This window comes from Mustela nivalis (genome assembly GCF_964662115.1).
Source record: "Mustela nivalis genome assembly, chromosome: 6".
Classification (NCBI taxonomy): domain Eukaryota; kingdom Metazoa; phylum Chordata; class Mammalia; order Carnivora; family Mustelidae; genus Mustela; species Mustela nivalis.
The window spans coordinates 78,793,904-78,811,704 of NC_139025.1; the positions used below are offsets into that span (position 1 = coordinate 78,793,904).

Below are 17,801 nucleotides of genomic sequence, written 5' to 3' on the forward strand. Positions count from 1 at the left end.
ATGGGGAAGGGCAGAGTGTTAAGCTATTCAGGATTAAGAAAACAGAATAAAGTCCTATGATACCTCTTCCCCAGGTGCCCGTGGTAGATAGTTTCGGTAAAGGTACCATGGAAGAAAGCCTTGTATTAAGTCGTTGGCAAGGCATGCATTTTTCTCTAGGCTTAAAAGAGCTTCTATCCCTTGGTTGTTTACCTACATTCTCCATGACCTTCACATCAGTGGCTCTTAATATTGTGCAAATCTGTCTTCATAGCAAGAGAAAACATTTGAATTTTTAAAAGTTGAACTAAGAAATAAGTTTCTGTACTTTTGAGCCCTGTGCTGGGAGGAGCTTATTGTTTGGAAGACAAGATTAACACAAGAAATATTCTACAACGTAAAACAGAATACAACAAAGTGCCAAATTGTGCAGATTAAGTGCTACCAAAGTAAAAAGAAAGGGGAAGGGAATGATTGCCGGAATATTTGGAATTAGGCTTCCAAACAAAATAACAGAAGGAAGTGTGAAAGCCCCTTTGTGCACAGACCTTTTGCAAGAGCACATTCTCCCCTTGCCTATCCACAGGGCATGCCCGGATTACTTTCAGTGCCTATAGGCTGCTGGTGACCTAGGTCACACCATCTCAGCATTGAGTATGACCAATAGATAATACTAATGTAATTATCTCAGATGACATTATGACCTCATAGATGAAACTAGGTTTTGTAACTCTTCACAACGGGTAAAAAAGATGGAATACACACATTAGACTAAGAATAAAGAAAAAAATTTCTTGTGTGCTGAATTTTTTCTTTTCTGCAGCTTTTCTCTTGACATCATTGGTTAAGATTTTCTCTGAGCTCTGAGTACTTAGTTCTGAGACCACAAAGATGTGACTGTTCAAAGCGAATTTAATCCCTACAGTTAACTAATCTGATGACCAGCGTGACCTCCCTGACTACTCACATTGAATCATGCCCTCTAGATCTATGTTGTATCTCTGTCCCCGTTAAAAAGCCTGTGTGTCCCTTTCCAGGCTATAGTTGTCACTGTTTTACTGAGATCTCAAGTTGAACAGAAAGATGACCTGAATTACTGAACCAATGTGAGTTCATGTATTTAAATATAACTGCTGTTTTAAAATATAATCTGTACATGGAATCTTGGACCATCTGAATAGATCTTGTGCCAAGTAACACAAGCTAAGTAAAATCAAGAGGTGTTTCAGTTTCAATTTGCCTTCTTAAGGTCAGAAAAAAGAAATAGTTACATATACTAGTTATTTATTATAAAAGGAGTTGTTATAAAATGACTTGCTTAAAATAAAATAAAATAAAATAAAATAAAATAAAATAAAATAAAATAAAAACTTGCTTCTAAGTGTTATACGTTTTCCAAAACACAATTTTGGTACCATTTCTATTTCCCCATATTAATTTTTTTAAAGATTTTATTTATTTATTTGACAGAGATCACAAGTAGGCAGAGAGGCAGGCAGAGAGAGAGGAGGAAGCAGGCTCCCACAAGAAATTTTTTTCTAGGCTCGATCCTAGGACCCTGGGATCAGGGTCTGAAGGCAGAGGCTTTAACCCACTGAGCCACCCAGATGAAAAAAATCTTTCTTATTATTAGTATGTGCCCAATAAAGTCTTTTACCAGACCTCCCTAAGTATACACATATGAACTCAAAATATCTGTAATACTTAAGAAAGATATTTCTTTGCTGGGTTCCAATTGCTTCAGTGCTGTTGTTGGCTGGAAATCGGTCATCAAAATCTCCTATATTCATTTTCCATTTCTTTTCTATGGTGTTCCATCAGGGTTTCATTTCTCTGTCTCTTAATGCCATTCTAGTCATCTCAGAGAACTAAGGCACGAGTGATACTGGAATGGACACTGGTCTGATTGTGGGATGCCAAATGGAGTCGCTTCCTGGCCAGCTCAAAGTTGCAGTCTATTATCAAGTTAGGTTTCTAGTTCTGACAGCGCTGTAAGAATCACCACGTGAAATGTTCAACCAGATCCTTTGTCTGTTAGCTGTCACTTTCCTTCTTCCAATTCTATTTTTGCTTTTGTGATTCTTATTTCGGATAAAAAGACCTCAGGAGAATATTATTGAAATAGCCTTTTCTGTGGTTAAAAAAAAGAAAAACATGTAATTTATGTCAATTTTTGCTACCCTTTTCTCAAAGAACAATGAAATGCATCTCACTGAGCTTTTATGGCTGGTGCTGCATATTCTTTTCATCTTCCCCATTTTCAGGTGTAAAAGAACGGTAAACATGGTTTCGTATAAATGTCACTCCATTTTTAATAAGTACTTTTCCCCACCACAGATATTAATGAGTGTGAAACACCTGGGATCTGCATGAATGGGCGCTGTGTCAACACTGATGGCTCCTACAGATGTGAATGCTTTCCTGGACTGGCCGTTGGTCTGGATGGACGTGTGTGTGTTGGTAAGATAAAGCCATAACTAGACATGTGCTAGAGATGCACCCTCCGTCGACCCATAAACCCCACCAATAACCAATGCACTCTACTGTAACAGGCAGGACAGAATAGCTGTGGGGGAACAAACCAACGAGATCAGTTCTCTCCTTACATGAATTGGATATTAATCTAAGAAAGAAAGATGAGCTGAGATAAATGAAGACCAGGGGAATCCTTACCTCTTCTGCCCCTTTTACTTTTCTAATCATGTAGATGTCCTCAATTTTCTCCAACTCTCCTTTGTTCGTAATGGTCTTTGAAATTGGCCCATGTATGCTCATCATCTCATAGTGAACATTTTCAATAGGGAATTAAATGTCCAAAGGGAAGTATAGAATGCAAAGGAGGATATGGATGATGAAGAACCTTATGTAATATTTTCATGTGGCTTTATAAGAAGTTTGAAATTTATTGAGAAATGGATATTAATTTTATCTAAATTATTTTCAAGAAAGGTAGTCAATAAACCTTTGAGCTGGGCATAGTTGGAGACCCACTCCCTGGTGGTAAAGATAACACTAGTTGGTAGACCAATGTCTACAGACCTGTACAGTGAATGTTTTAGAGATTAAACTTCCTCCTTTTTCAAAGTACATCGAATTTAAATGGCATGTTTATTTTGAGGTAGGCCACACTGCTTAAGAAAGATCTTCTTTATCATAGGGTACTATCCATTACCACTCACCCGTTATTCAGTTAACTTGTATTAAGTTCCTGCTCTATACAGGTCTGGGGAAGACAAAAATGAATGAGACAGAATCTCAGCTCTTAAGAATCTCACAGTTGGATAAACCATGCTAGTCTAGAAAACGGAAAGGCTCTGGCAATTGTTTCCAGTTCCTGGAAGCTGAATGCAGTTTGTTTACTTGTCTTTTTCTGTTGAAATCTAAGGCCAGAGGCATCTTCTGTGAATTAGAACAGGGATAGGGGCTAAATAAAGCCAGCTTCAACTTTGACCTGGGGAGTTCCCCTCTGTTTGAAGTGATGGTGTGATGACAGATGCATCTTCTCATTTAGACACACACATGCGGAGCACATGCTATGGCGGATACAAGAGAGGCCAGTGTGTCAAACCCTTGTTTGGTGCTGTTACTAAATCTGAATGCTGTTGTGCCAACACTGAATATGCATTTGGGGAACCTTGCCAGCCATGTCCTGCACAGAATTCAGGTATGTGGTGCCAGGGGAATGCCCTCACACTGCCAGCCTCTTGCCTCCATCTGCAGTCTTTGCACTTAGGGATGATGATCTGCTCTCTGGATACCTTCTATGCCTGCCTGGGGTCTTGGCAGGGCTACTCAGGGTCTGATCATACATTCCTCACCCAATCGCAATGGTCATTGGGAATCGGCAGCACATTTTGGGAACCCCCATCCCAACTTCTCCACCTTAATAATACTCATGCTGTCTGGAGTTCATGCAACTTGCCTTGTTCTCTAAAGTAGTTTCACAGTGTTTGCATTTTGAAGGAACTATTATAAAAGCAGAATTTACAGAGTGTATAAATAAATAATTTTCAGATTACCTGACTATTTCCAGCTTTTTTCCAAAAGGCCATGTGTGAATTTTGTTCAAATCCCTCATGTTGACTGAGGTGCGCTTCTCCTAAATGATTTTATTCGACCTTGGGGGAAAAGTATTTTTCTCAATTTGAAGTGACATGGCATAATGGAAAGAAAACTAGTGGGTGAGTCAGAATTCTTCCAGGCCACCGGCAGGCAAAGTACTTAACTGGGGGGTTCAGTTCATTGTAAGATTTTGTTTATTTAGGAATTTTGCTCACCTGCTTTCAAAAGGATTTGAGGTAGCTTATAATAGTAAACAGTTATAAAAGAGAATAATATGGAAAAGGAATCCTTAGTTTTCTCATCTACAAAATGAATCATCTTAGATAACCCAGAACATCCTCTCCAGCTGTAAATTATTTCTATATGTAAGCCAAAAAGTAATTATTTGAAACTAAAGCAATAAACTGTCAGCATTTGGAAACTTGGCAGTTTCTTTCAGTGTTCTAAAATAAAGTTAGATCTAATATTGAAAACATGTAGTTCTGATTGGTTTGATTGATGTCTCAGATCTAGTTAGTCCATTTCCGGTCTAGATACAATCAATTAAAGATTAACTCACAATTTTTAAACATTTGTTATTTTAAAAGCTATAATGTTTGAAATTAGAGAGTTAGAAATTAAAATATGAGAAGTTAGAGAAAGTTAAAGGGAAGACTTTAAAAGAAATGAGGGATGCAGGTTAAAGAAGAAAGTTTTATTATGGCTGATTACTTTAAAAATTACTATTTTTTTAAATTTAATTTCTTTTCAGTGTAACAGAATTCATTGTTTATACACCACACCCAGTGCTCCATTAAATACGTGCCCTCCATAGTACCCATCACGAGGCTCCCCCAATCTCCCACCCCCCGCCCCTTCAAAACCCTCAGATTGTTTTTCAGAGTCCATAGTGTCTCATGGTTCATCTCCCCCTCCAATTTCCCTTTTATATATGATCACCAATCAGTTCAATTTATGCTCACAACAATACTTCAATTATATAGCATCTAATATAATCCTAGGCAACAAAGATGCCTCCATGTTACTTTATAGCTGTATATTATCAATACTGTCCTTTTGTATGTTACTTTAAGTTTTAAAAGTACTTTTCTTACATACTTTGAATTTACCAGATGTTGGAATATCATGAAAATTGGTTCACAAGAGTGGAAGTGATTTGTTTACATCTTCAGTAAGTGGATGAACCAAAAGTTAGAATCTAGGATCCTTGGTGCATACAAGTCTTTGTTTTTACATTTTCCTCTGGACCAAGTACATCTCCAAAGAATTCTTCCGATACCTCAGAAAATGAAGGAATCTTACAAAAGGATGACTTACAAGAGACCAGATTTCTTTAAGCAATAAAGCTGAAAGGGGGTTAAATTTGAAGCTCAGCTCTACTAGCCTCTTTTCTGTATTTGAATGCACTTGCACAGAAGAGGTACACCTGTGGACGTGCTTTCATTCAGTTTGGTTTCTCCTCCTCTTTGGTAGACGAAAATGCCAGATCATGAAGGATCTAAGTGTAGAGTATCCCTTGTTTCAGGAGACAGGGAAGATTTTAAGAGGTACTGAAAATATACAGAACATTCCTTCTTTAGTCAACTTAATGAGAAACTCCAACCCCATCACATCTAAAGTCTGTCTTTGTGCTCTGGAAGGAAGCGAAGTGAGTATCTATGAAGATCTTTCTCCCTGGCAGCTGAATATTTACTCCTTGCAAGAATCAGTCAGTTAAACCCACTGAAGTGTAAGTGTTAGGGATTTTCTCGTATGTCCCCATACCAGTGTTTCTGTGGCATAACACTGAATTAGCTCAGCAGTACCTACCATTTATTAAATGCATGAGCTGTGTGAGGAACTGTGTTGAGCACTTTCTATGTTCTCTTGTGGAATCCACAGAACTGTCATGTGAACTGAGTATCCTTGTCTCCAGTTTACAGAGGGGAAACAGAAGGGGAAGGGGAAACTACCAGAGGGAAAGGGCTTGCTCCCAATAACATTGTCATCGGCATTCAACCCAACAATGAGAGCTGATAAGCAGAAGAGAGTCTAGGACCAGATTCTACCCAAATGGAAAAGAGCAGTGACAGTAATTTCCTTCCACTCAGGCCAGGCATCAACTCATTTAGCACTGACTGTAAAACTGCTTTTTGCAAAACTGGCATATTTTTTTCTCTATTTTGTTACTTACAGTATTTCAGAAGTGTTTTACTTAATTGCTGGTGTGAGAGAATAATGACAATGCATTTCTTTTGGCTTCTAATCCTAGGCTTTCATACACGCGAAGGCAGCCCCTTTCCCAATTGTTCTTTTTTTTGGTCCCATTTAGCAGGATTTAAAAATTAAGGAATTTCACCACTTTTCTCAAATTTACATTTGTACAAAGGCAGAGGGAGGAATTCAACCTTCCTTTTTTTTTTTTTTTTTTTAAATCAGTGTAATTCCTTTGCCTCCACTGTCACCAGGAATACAATTTTCTAGCATGCAGAAGTATAAGAGCTATTTGCTTCCACAGTGAGGTGTGGTTGGCCTTGGTAAAAAGGCCTATCCCAATATCCAGTTCCCGTGCCACTTAAGCACAAATGATTTGCATTTGACCATGGGACTCCCTCGTTGCAGGAAACTGTGGGCAACTAAGAGGACACTTGAGTTTGTTTTCCTTGGATAAAGTGTGATTCCAGTTAGTTCTCCATTTTCATCATTCACTCTTACGTTCATCTAAATCTTGTTGAAATTGTATGTGAAACATTACATCAGTTTTAGGAAATAGAAATCTGATTGGGAACATATTCTGTAAACCTCAATTTCTTAGTAAGATCTCAGTTTTAACATTATGCAATACTTTGCCTATGGATTTCTCATATAGAATGAATCTAGTATCCCGATGAAAATGAACTTTAAAAATCCACTTAAATGCAAGTGCAGATACTTTTGTTTTTCTTCTGAGTGGAGGCTAGAGAATTTTCAGAGAGAAATGAGAAAATGTTAAGAACTTGATTGTATTAAATGAAAAGAAAAACAGTTCACACTAAGAAACAAAATTATTCCCAAGACGGTGGGAGAAAGTTTTATTAACAGTTAAGAAACCACATTTTAACAGGCACATTTCTCTGTAAGTGTAAAGTGTTCCCTGCTGAATAAAATCAAATTATAAGAAAAACACCTTTTCCGAAACCGCTTTGCACAAGGAATCGCTATAACTTGCCTGTGCCCTTCCAAGTCATTTTCCACAGTGATGCAAGCCTTTAAAATGGGAGCGAGGTGTACTAGGGACTCCCTGGGGAGATGCCTCCTTTTCTGTTACCACTTTATTTCAGTTCCACTCACTTAGGAGGAAACGATGTGTGCAAAGCCAAGTAGAGGATTGACCTGTTCAGCAAAACAGGGAATCATTGACTATCTTCATTTCTTGCAGCGGAGTATCAGGCGCTCTGCAGCAGTGGGCCAGGAATGACGTCCGCAGGCAGTGGTAAGCACTTGTTTGAAAGTCACTTCCTTCAGCATGTGCAGAAGTTGCACTGCTAGGCCTTCCTGTGGGTTTCCTGTGGGTTTCCACCAGACTGAGGAGGTCTGATCCCTTCTCTGGCCATGACTGCATGTGTACCTGGGACCCCTAGGAACCCCCAGGAGCAGAACAGCTATGGCCCACTGCATTCTGGGATTGCTGGGTTTGGGTGTGAGGCTTGGTACTGAAGGTGTGGGCTCTCTCCCAAAGGTGCTCGATGGAGGGATACAGTGACTGTAGTCTCTCATTCATGAGAAGAGGCAGTCTGGTCCTCATCTGGCTCTTCCACTATCAAGTACAGTTCAGGGTTACTGAATTGTTATCCATTCACATGTTGAATGATTTATTGACTATCGAGTGTTCAGTCAAGATAAGATGATACAGGGAGCTAGCTCTCTTATATTTTGTAGCAAGCAGTGATAGCAATGAACTGAGTTGGAGGAGAACGAAATATTTAAGTGTAGGGCTTAGTGCTAGAGAAATATCAGGACCATAAAAGGATTAAAGTTAAAAGGGAGAATTGGAACAAGGGTAAAAATAACTGACAGGAAAGATGAAGGGATTTTTTTATAAATAAAAAACTACATGATTTGATTACAGGACAGTTCTGTAAAAAAAAAAAAAAGTAGGTGAAATTGATTGTCACTTCATTCTCATGATGAAGTTCATCATTGTGTGTGGATGAAGGTGAAGAGTAGACATTTGGAGGTTAATTTATAACAAATAGTTAGTGGAGAATAAATAAAGTTGTAATAGGAACCCAGAGAAGGAAAAACATATCAACACTGACTTATAGAAGATTTAAGACCAGCCATTCACTGATTGCCATTTTACATCACCCTTGACTATAGAGCTGTCCTCAATCTGTGGGCACACAGAAGAGAGAGGACCCAGCCTCCTCTGGGCTGGGCAGCAGAGGATCTTCCAGACCAGGTGGTGTTTGAATGGGCTTTGGACCAATGAATAGACCTAGCTTCAGACATTCACAACATAGAGCAGAAGAGCATGTTGATAGAAGAATGAGAAATTTAAAATAAGTAGTCAATTTAAAGTAAAGTAAATAAAGTAAAATAATGAGAAATTCAAAATAAGTAAAATTAAATAGAAATTTTAAGTAAATTTAAAGTTCCTATTTTAGTTTAATCTTGAAGATATTTTTGAAACTACAAAAGTTTGAACCATGAGAATGACACAGTCATCCTGTTTTTAAGCTAACTCTGATGGCACTGTGGAAGGTACATCGATGAGGGATGGGCTGGTGGCAGGGAGACCAGTTGTAGGGACTGGGGCTCCGTGGTGATCCACTTTCCCATCTTGATATCCAAGGCAGAAGACCAGGGGTTCTCCTTCAGCCTGGTTAAGGATTGGTAATCTTGTAGTTCCGACTCAAATGCCAAATTCTTCTCAAGGACTGATGGAAAGATTTGAGTCAGAACATCTTTTTTTTTTTTTTTTAATTGTGTTATGTTAGTCACCATACAATACATCATTAGTTTTTGATGTAGTGTTCCAAGATTCATTGTTTACGTGTAATACCCGGTGGGGCATGCAATCTGTGCCCTCCTTAATACCCATCACCTTGCTAACTCATCCCCCTCCCCTCTAAAACCCCTCTAAAACTCTAAAAAAAAAAAAAACTGAATGTCTCAGTTTTTTTCTCTCGGAGTTCACAGTCTCTCATGGCTTGTCTCCCCCTCTTGTAGTAAGAAACAGGGATCAAGCTTTCTCATCTAAGTGAATCTTTGTATTTATGAGGTCCTAAAGTTTTTACATTTCCTATAATTTTTTTTTTTTTTTATAATTCTTTGACCTTTCCTTTAGAATGTTACTGATACTGAACTTTTTTTCTTGTGGTGCAGATATAAATGAATGTGCATTAGATCCAGACATCTGTCCAAATGGAATTTGTGAAAATCTCCGTGGGACCTACAAATGCATATGCAATTCAGGATATGAAGTGGATTCATCTGGGAAAAACTGTGTTGGTAAGAAGTCTCACCTGTTTCCTAAGACATCTCATGCATCATGCATTCTTTCTTTGTTGCTTAGGGGAAACTGCTTTTGCATAGCCTAAAGGACTGGGCAAATGCACAGTCTTCCCTTTGGATGTTAGCATGGCACATACATGTCTTAATTAACTAAAAGTTACATACCTGAATCCTGATCATTTATAAGTAGTCAAGTGTCATGTTCACTTTAAAAGAGAGAGGCTCCTCCTTAGATGTATGAAACACAGATTGTGAACTGCTCTCATATGTCTACAAAGGCATCCCTACTTTTACCGAGAGAAGCAACTCTTTTCCCTACCACTTATTAGATTTCACCAAAGAAAACCCAGCTTATTTTCAGTAAGAACTGCTCTCTGTTAAGTTTAGCAAACACTGTATTTTTTTTTTAAGATTTTGTTTATTTATTTGAGAGACAGAGCATGAGTGAGAGCAAGCATGAGTAGGAAAGGGGGCGCAGAGGGAGAGGGCAAAGCAGGCTCCCTGCTGAATGGGAATCCCTAAGACCAAGAAGCAGGGCTTTGTCCCAGGATCCTGGGATCATGATCTGAGCCAAAGGCAGACTCTTAACCAGACTCTTAACCAGGTTAACCCAGGTGCCCCAAGCAAACACCATATTTAATACCTTAACAAACATTAATGAAACTACCAGCAAGTAGCTAAAAAAAACAAAAAAAAAAAAACAAAAAAAAAAACTTTGGTAATAAAATTGTCAACATGGGCACCATTTTTTTTTTTTTTTTCAACTTTCTCCAGTTGCCTAGACTAGTATTTTCTGAAATGTACTGGCCATTCAATAGTGCAGTAACATACTGACTTCTGAGAAATGAATTCTTCCTCTCTCACACTCTTAATTTTAAGACTTCGTTTTGGGGAGTACAGTTGTGATTTAACTACACATGGTATTTTCAAACTACATTAAACTCAAAACAAGTTTTACTGTTTCATTTTTCTGCGAGTGCCTCTTCTCTTCAGCAAAAATCATCATTTATCTGAACAGGCCCAGAGAGACACAAAGATGTTTTAGCTTTGTCCCAAAATCACCCCCATTTGAAGCAAAAGGGAGAGTTTGGGGGGCAATAGGGATTCTTTCTTTAGTGCATTAGTGCATACTCCAAAGTGGGAATAATTATCACCAAGTCAGAAGAATGTTCAATTCCAGATTATGTTTAGAGATAGAAAGTGAACAATCAAAGATCCACCACAGCCATAGCACTCCAGGGAGTGGCTATTTTTTATATTAATCATCAATTCCTCACTTTAAGGTTCCAGATCCTTCTGACATCATCAAAGTTCAAAGACTGCAATAGCAACTCTTTTGGAAAGTGTTAGCATTCCCTGTGTCATTTTCATAGAATTCTCACCCTGTCATTTCCTCATACAGTAACATAATTGTATACTTAATTTTCCATATTTTTAGTACTTTATAAGGATATTTATAATTAAGTATGTTTACTACTGTGAGCCTAAGCAGCTCTCCAGTGCTGAATCTGTGTACCCTTTATTTTATGGCTGCCGGATTGTCAAATAACGATCTAAGCGGCATTGTGCAATTTGTAAGAAATTCCTCGTGGACGTATAGCCTCTTCTGTGGGTTGTGTGCTGTTGTTTAACCCAACTGTATATAACATTTCCTGAATTACCTAAGTAACACATCCCAAAACTTAGATTTTGCCACAGACCTATTATTGACCTGAAAGTAAGGAGTTTTTCTGAGCTCTCTGAATCTCAAGTCTGAAATTCCTCGTGAGAATTATAAACTCTACAGATTGCTTCATACTCTATAAACACAACCAGAGGCCATTGCAGTTATTCTAAAGAAGAAACACCCAGGCTGGAAATAACACATGTTAAAGATGGGCCATACTTTAAATATTTATTTAGTTCCTTAAATCAATAGGATTAGTTCTTTTAATTCTGGCAACAATGAACAGTTAGATAGATTAATGATTCCCAGCAAATCCAGGTTTCTTCCTGTTCGAGAAAGTGAATTGCATAGTAATTGGTGACTTCAGACTTTGCAGACACCGAGTAAAAATAATCAGATGAAACCCCTATTTTCCTTAAGTTAAGTAATTTAGGCAAAAGTCAATGGTAGATGAGTTTTGCCTGTTTGCTTGAGTTAATCATATCATATGACCTTTAAAAATTAACCTGAAAAGGCGGAGAAATTGCATGCAAGGAGGGAGCTCCTCTAAAAGTTCCTGTTTGTTGGTTTTCCAGATATTAATGAATGTGTCTTGAACAGTCTACTTTGTGACAATGGACAATGTAGAAACACTCCAGGAAGTTTTGTCTGTACTTGCCCCAAGGGATTTATCTACAAACCTGACCTAAAAACCTGTGAAGGTAAACTGTGTTTTTCTTCTTATATTATGTACTTTACTTTTGATATGCCGCTGAAAAACCATGAGAATAAGTTAGAGTTACTTCTCTTTTAGACAAGTATGTCATTGTAATTGAGATGCTGTGGTCCTAAATGACCCTTCCATGCACTCTGGAAGCTACTGATGGTACTTAGCTACAGTTGACATTCTATTTGCCATGGTGTAAAACATGGAGAAAACAGCACATGGTTAGTAATTCAGAGACCACACTTCATGTTTGCTCCAGACTTTCTGAATAAAAAGATTCAGCCAGATGCCAGATTCTGTGCTATAGAGATATGCTCAATTATTATTTTTACATTCCATTTGGCCTAGAAAAAATCTATCTGGGCCAGATTTACTCTCTAATAAAGAATATGTGGTAGCAATTGAGGCCAGGGTTTAAATATTCTTTCATGCCCAAGACTAGGTTGTAGCAGTAATGTGCACCTGTTTTTGTTTCAGACATTGATGAATGTGAATCAAGTCCTTGCATTAATGGTGTCTGCAAGAACAGCCCGGGTTCTTTTATTTGTGAATGTTCTTCTGAAAGTACTCTGGATCCAACAAAAACCATCTGCATAGGTATTTATCCTGCTAACCAGTACTGTGTTTAATGTCCACTTTTAATGCAAAAGAGTTTATTGCAAAATAGTATAAGTATGGATGAACAAAATCAGTTGCTTCATGTGTCATTCTTGCTGTAATCCCAATGCATGTTTGAACTTTTGATAAAGATTCTATTACGCATGTATTAAACATCGTTTCCTGCCTCCCTGCAGAAACCATCAAGGGCACTTGCTGGCAGACTGTCATCGATGGGCGGTGTGAGATCAACATCAATGGAGCCACCTTAAAGTCTGAGTGCTGTTCCTCCCTCGGTGCTGCCTGGGGGAGCCCGTGCACCCTCTGCCAAGTCGGTAAGAGAGACAGGCTCTGTGGCTCTGGGCCCCTCCCATTGGTCCCTTTGCTTAGAAAGATGAAACCCAGTACTTTGTTTATTTAGGTTCACCTAGGAATTCTAGATTTAATTCTGATGGCTTCATTGAAACGTATTGCTGAATAGGAAACTAAGGGAAGTATCAAGGACAGTAATTTCATGTGATTTGGCATCTGGGTTATTGTTTTCTACCACCACACTGTAATGTGGTTACCCTGGTATGGTTTTCCTAGATCAGCAACTCCTATGGGCTCCCTTGGATCCTCATAATTCGGAGTCCTGAGCTTTTTACAGGCACAGATTCTCTTCCCCAAAAAATGGATTGATGTAAAGAAGCCACTTAACTTCTAAATCTGTTGCAAAGCTGAGGTTTGAGAACCTTGCTGATGATTTTGTTAATTCAATGTTTGGGTATATGGATATGTAATCTGAATGCTACAGGGCTGGTGATCTTCAGATTCTAGACTTTCTTTTCCATGTTCATGTTCTAGGAATCATATAATGTGATTCCAATCTTAGAGCTGATAGCAAAAGAGAGATCTAGCCAATTTCCTTCTTAGTCATCACCTTAGCATAATCTTTACGGTACCTTTGGGTTTTTCAGGACCTCTCAGAGCTTAATTCAAGGAACATTTCATTCTTCTTCTTCTTCTTCTATGCAATCGCAGAAACACCTTGTCATCTTAGACTTATTGATAGCCACAGAATCTAATTCCTGTCCAGGTCCTCTTTTGTGTTTTTTACACTATTTCATAAAGTCTAGATATTGTTATCTCAAATTTTTTTCTGTTTTTTGATTTTTTTTTTTTTTTTGCTTTTTTACAGATCCCATATGTGGCAAAGGCTATTCAAGAATTAAAGGAACCCAGTGTGAAGGTATTTCTGTGTATTTATAACCCATAAATTTTGGTGTGCTTGAAGAGTGCTTGTGTGAACTTGGATTGGATAAAGTTGTCATGTAACTTCCCAATGAGAAATATGCAGCAAAGAGGAAAATAATGAGAACTGCAGAACATAACAAATATTAATTTCACAAGCATATATATGCTGTTGCCAGTGTTGGATCACTACGGCCACAGGGCAGGGTGACTGAAGCTGGTTAGGCTGACCATGGTTTCAAGCGACTGCACTTTCAAAATACTATCATCAGGAAGAGGAAAATGGAAGTTTTCGATGAGACTATAAAATTTGCATTTTTTTTTCATTTGCCCTGGCTTTTGTTTGTTTGTTTCATGTCATGGAGGATTCAGAAGGATGTACTCCATTGTCTCATTTTTTAAAAGTCTACGTGGATTCTCTCCAGTTTGTTGTGATTCTTTCTCACGGAGTCCCAGATAGACGTAGGTCAGGGTGACTAACACAACCTGACATGACACAGCAGCTGAAAAATTTTAAAAACAGCAATTAGTCCCATATGTGGAATGAAATGAAGTTTTTTCTTCCCTGCTAAAATAAAGAAGTATGCTACAACCCCCACCCAAGGTCTTTCTTTCCAAATGATGACTGAATCCTTTGGCCTTTCTCTGGTCCAGACCCACTGTTAATGACTTATCTGACCTTAGCAGCACATTTTGGTGTAAAAATGGCCCAAACGAAAAACCCAAAAAGGTAAATTTCCCCCTCCCCACTTATATCTCTCGGAAAGAGAGATTTCAAATATTTTTTTCCAACATCCCTGGCTTAGAAAGTTATTTTTTCCAAATAGAGACACAGTATGCTCATGTTCCCCTTCTTTTGGCATTGGCAACTGGCTTTCTTTAAATTAACTTGATGAGGAATATTTTTCCAAATTAAGTGCAGGGAACATACTATTTCTTATTAAACAAACTGGGAAGGACAGGTATATTTGAGAGTGAGTGAGTGAATAATAAATGAATGAACGCGAGCATCTTTGGACTCTCCCTTACTCAAGCTGGGACCACCAAGGCTTTGACAAACAGTCTAAGACTGTTGCTGAGGTGGAACTAGTTATATGCTTTCTGGGGACATCTCAGCATTTTTCAGAAGACACAGTTTCAACTGGCCCCAGCTATTTCTCAGTAGGAATTTTTTTTTTCGTCAAGCTGTTTCTTCTTTGCTAGTTTGAAAGGCCAGGTTTCTGTTATTTGCAGTCATCTGATCTCATAAAGGTAACTCTGTGGCTTCTAGTAGCCCTACCTGAGATGTCCATAGCACCCAGAGCTGTCCCCAAGAACTCCTACCAATTCCCAGTCTCTATAATTCAAAAATTACTCCTTAAGACCTATGGAGAAACTCATAAAGAGAAACTTTGGGAAAAGGGGGACTCACTCTGCTTGATGTTCAGAGTTCCCAGAAATGCTACATGAACTATTTGGAAGCAAATTATTTTTTACAAAATTACTTGGTTCAAAATGGCCTTTTCTGTTGTGAGAATAATTGTGACTCCAGAAATGAAATAAAGTAGAATGATGTTATACAAATATTTTAACTTCATGGGTTTTTTTTTCTTCATAGATATAAATGAGTGTGAAGTATTCCCAGGAGTATGCAAAAATGGCTTATGCGTTAACTCTAAGGGATCATTTAAATGTCAGTGTCCCAGTGGGATGACTTTGGATGCCACAGGGAGGATCTGCCTAGGTAAATCCTGCGCTCATTGCTTTTTTAATTGTTGTTTCTTAAGGGTTATTAAAAGCTCAGTAAGATAAAGCTGAATATTTGGTTCCAAGTACAGTTATACATATCTCAAATTCAGCATTTCCATTAGGATACATAGTAGTTTCCTTGACAAATAGCCTTCCTCGCTCAAATTCTTCCTTTATTCTTTATAAAAAAGAGTAGAGAACGTGTTAGTGAAGAGAAACTTCAGTTCTTTATTGATGTGTAACTATCCCTTAAGTCATTACCATCACAGTCATTATTCCAGAACTCTTAAATCTGCCCTCATATGCCACCAACAATAGGATACAAGGTGAATGGTGGGGAGAACAATTTTGCTTGATTAGAAACTGTAGCCCATGCTTGCTAGGCATGTCCTACCAGTGGCCAGATGGACAGGTCCTTGCCCCAAACCCTAGTGGGTGTGAGTGAAGAGAGTTGCATTCTTGAATGGTGAGCCCAAAGGAGCCCAGAGCCACTGTCACTTCTAATCATGGTGGGATTCTCTCCATGCCATCTGCGAGAGCCCAAGTGGCCTTGATATGGAAGACACTGGACCCTGAGTTCTCAGAAAGCTGCCCTGTGGGCTCTTACGGGCAGCAGGTTGGAGATCCAATCTGGCAGACGTATTCTGACCCTACTTCTGTAGCTTCTGACTGCTGGGACTACATCTCTTGGATCACTTGTTTCTGAGTCCATGGCTCTGAAAATGATGCTCAGGTACATTGTATATCTGGAACCGTATTCCTCTGAAGATTATTCTTAGTGAAGGACCACTGCAGGTGGTTAAAACAGTAGTAGGAGGTTAAGAGATTTGGATCATTTATGAATTAGAACTAGCAAAACCTGAAATACAGAACTTAAAGGTGTATAATGTAAGCAATATGGAGTAGAGAAGCTGGAATCCGGAGGGCAGAGTCTTTTTGTAATGATGGTTGTCAGTTAATCTCATTTTGAGTCTGCTTTCTTGGTTTAGGAGGAATCAGCATTTAATGAGAACCTTCTTCTAGGTTTTTCAGTTGAAAGAAGCTTCAGTATTTAATTTAGAAATCATTTGAAAAGTATCCATGCATCTTGTTAGAGACAACCTGAATGTAAAGTTGCCCAGAATACTGTTCATTATGTAGAATTATCAGAAAATGCCTAAAATTGAAAGGAAAGTTTCCAGAAATAAGAGGGGCAAATAAGTAGGAGCTGCCAAAGAAAAGAAAGTCTTTTGTTAGTGGGGAATACTCATCAAAAAGCCTGGACTCCTTTTGAGAAAAATTATTCCAGCCAATAAGTGCACAGCAAATTATGTACACTGTACCTTGCCTGACCCAACTGGTCGGCAGTTTGGGGCAGTGGAAATAGGGTAGCTCTCCTCAGCCTCCCTGTGTTCCATCTGGCAGATATCCGCCTGGAAACCTGCTTCCTGAGGTACGAGGACGAGGAATGCACTCTGCCCATTGCTGGCCGCCACCGCATGGACGCCTGTTGCTGCTCCGTTGGGGCGGCCTGGGGTACTGAGGAATGCGAGGAGTGTCCTGTGAGAAACACGCCTGAGTACGATGAGCTCTGTCCCAGAGGGCCCGGTTTCGCCACAAAAGAAATTACAAATGGAAAGCCTTTCTTCAAAGGTACTGTGCTTTCAGTGGCTGACTGCTCTTCTTTTTAGACCAAGCGGAGAACGAACAGCTGACAGGGGAACTGCAGTGAGTCCCATCAGCCTGGCCTTCCCTCAGTCGTCTCCACAGACATACTTCACTTTCTGAGTGACAGCCCCTGTTCACTCTGGAACGGGTTGGCTTTTCCCGCCATTCAGGACTTCCTGGGGCCAGTTGCTTCTCCCATTAGCCACTTGTTTAGTGTTAAAGTAGATTTTGACACTACCCTCAGCCAAATATCAACAAAAAGGAAATCTTCTTGGGGAGTTTTTATTCTGTCTGCTAAAGCCATAAGACTTGACCTCTTTTCTGCTGGTTTAACCAGGTCACTGCAGTTTACCTGAGGATACCGTAGTAGAGGTGAATGGCATGGCAAACGCAGTGGCAGATCCTCTGTGTCCAAAAACACTGGATGTCATTCTGATGGCAAGCACATTCCAGTGACTCCTGATAACGTCAAACCTTCTTTCAGTTTACTAGGCCATCATCTAAAATTCATGTAAAAAGTGAGAAGTTACCGATTTAATCTAATTCCAAAACTGTTTTAACTTTTTATACACAAGGATACAGAACTTGTTGACTTTAGCATATGGGAAAACCATGACTGGTTTCTGAGAATTCCAGTTTTTCAGAGAAGCCCAGCTTATGTTCCTGGTGTAGATTTTTTGTCTTGGTTGCTTATTGTGTCTGGGCCTG

The 17,801-nt window shown here is 39.0% G+C and overlaps 1 protein-coding gene across 1 annotated transcript in view; it reads left to right on the forward strand.

The window, feature by feature from the left end:
* Positions 1 to 17,801, forward strand: part of FBN1 (fibrillin 1) — a 232,644-nt gene that overhangs the window by 138,937 nt on the left and 75,906 nt on the right. Inside the window, exons 15-24 of the mRNA XM_082734843.1 lie at positions 2,317 to 2,439; positions 3,491 to 3,643; positions 7,439 to 7,492; positions 9,388 to 9,513; positions 11,758 to 11,883; positions 12,366 to 12,485; positions 12,683 to 12,820; positions 13,666 to 13,716; positions 15,316 to 15,441; positions 16,851 to 17,078. Coding sequence (XP_082590969.1) covers positions 2,317 to 2,439; positions 3,491 to 3,643; positions 7,439 to 7,492; positions 9,388 to 9,513; positions 11,758 to 11,883; positions 12,366 to 12,485; positions 12,683 to 12,820; positions 13,666 to 13,716; positions 15,316 to 15,441; positions 16,851 to 17,078 — 1,245 coding nt within the window. The remainder of the gene's footprint in view (positions 1 to 2,316; positions 2,440 to 3,490; positions 3,644 to 7,438; positions 7,493 to 9,387; positions 9,514 to 11,757; positions 11,884 to 12,365; positions 12,486 to 12,682; positions 12,821 to 13,665; positions 13,717 to 15,315; positions 15,442 to 16,850; positions 17,079 to 17,801) is intronic.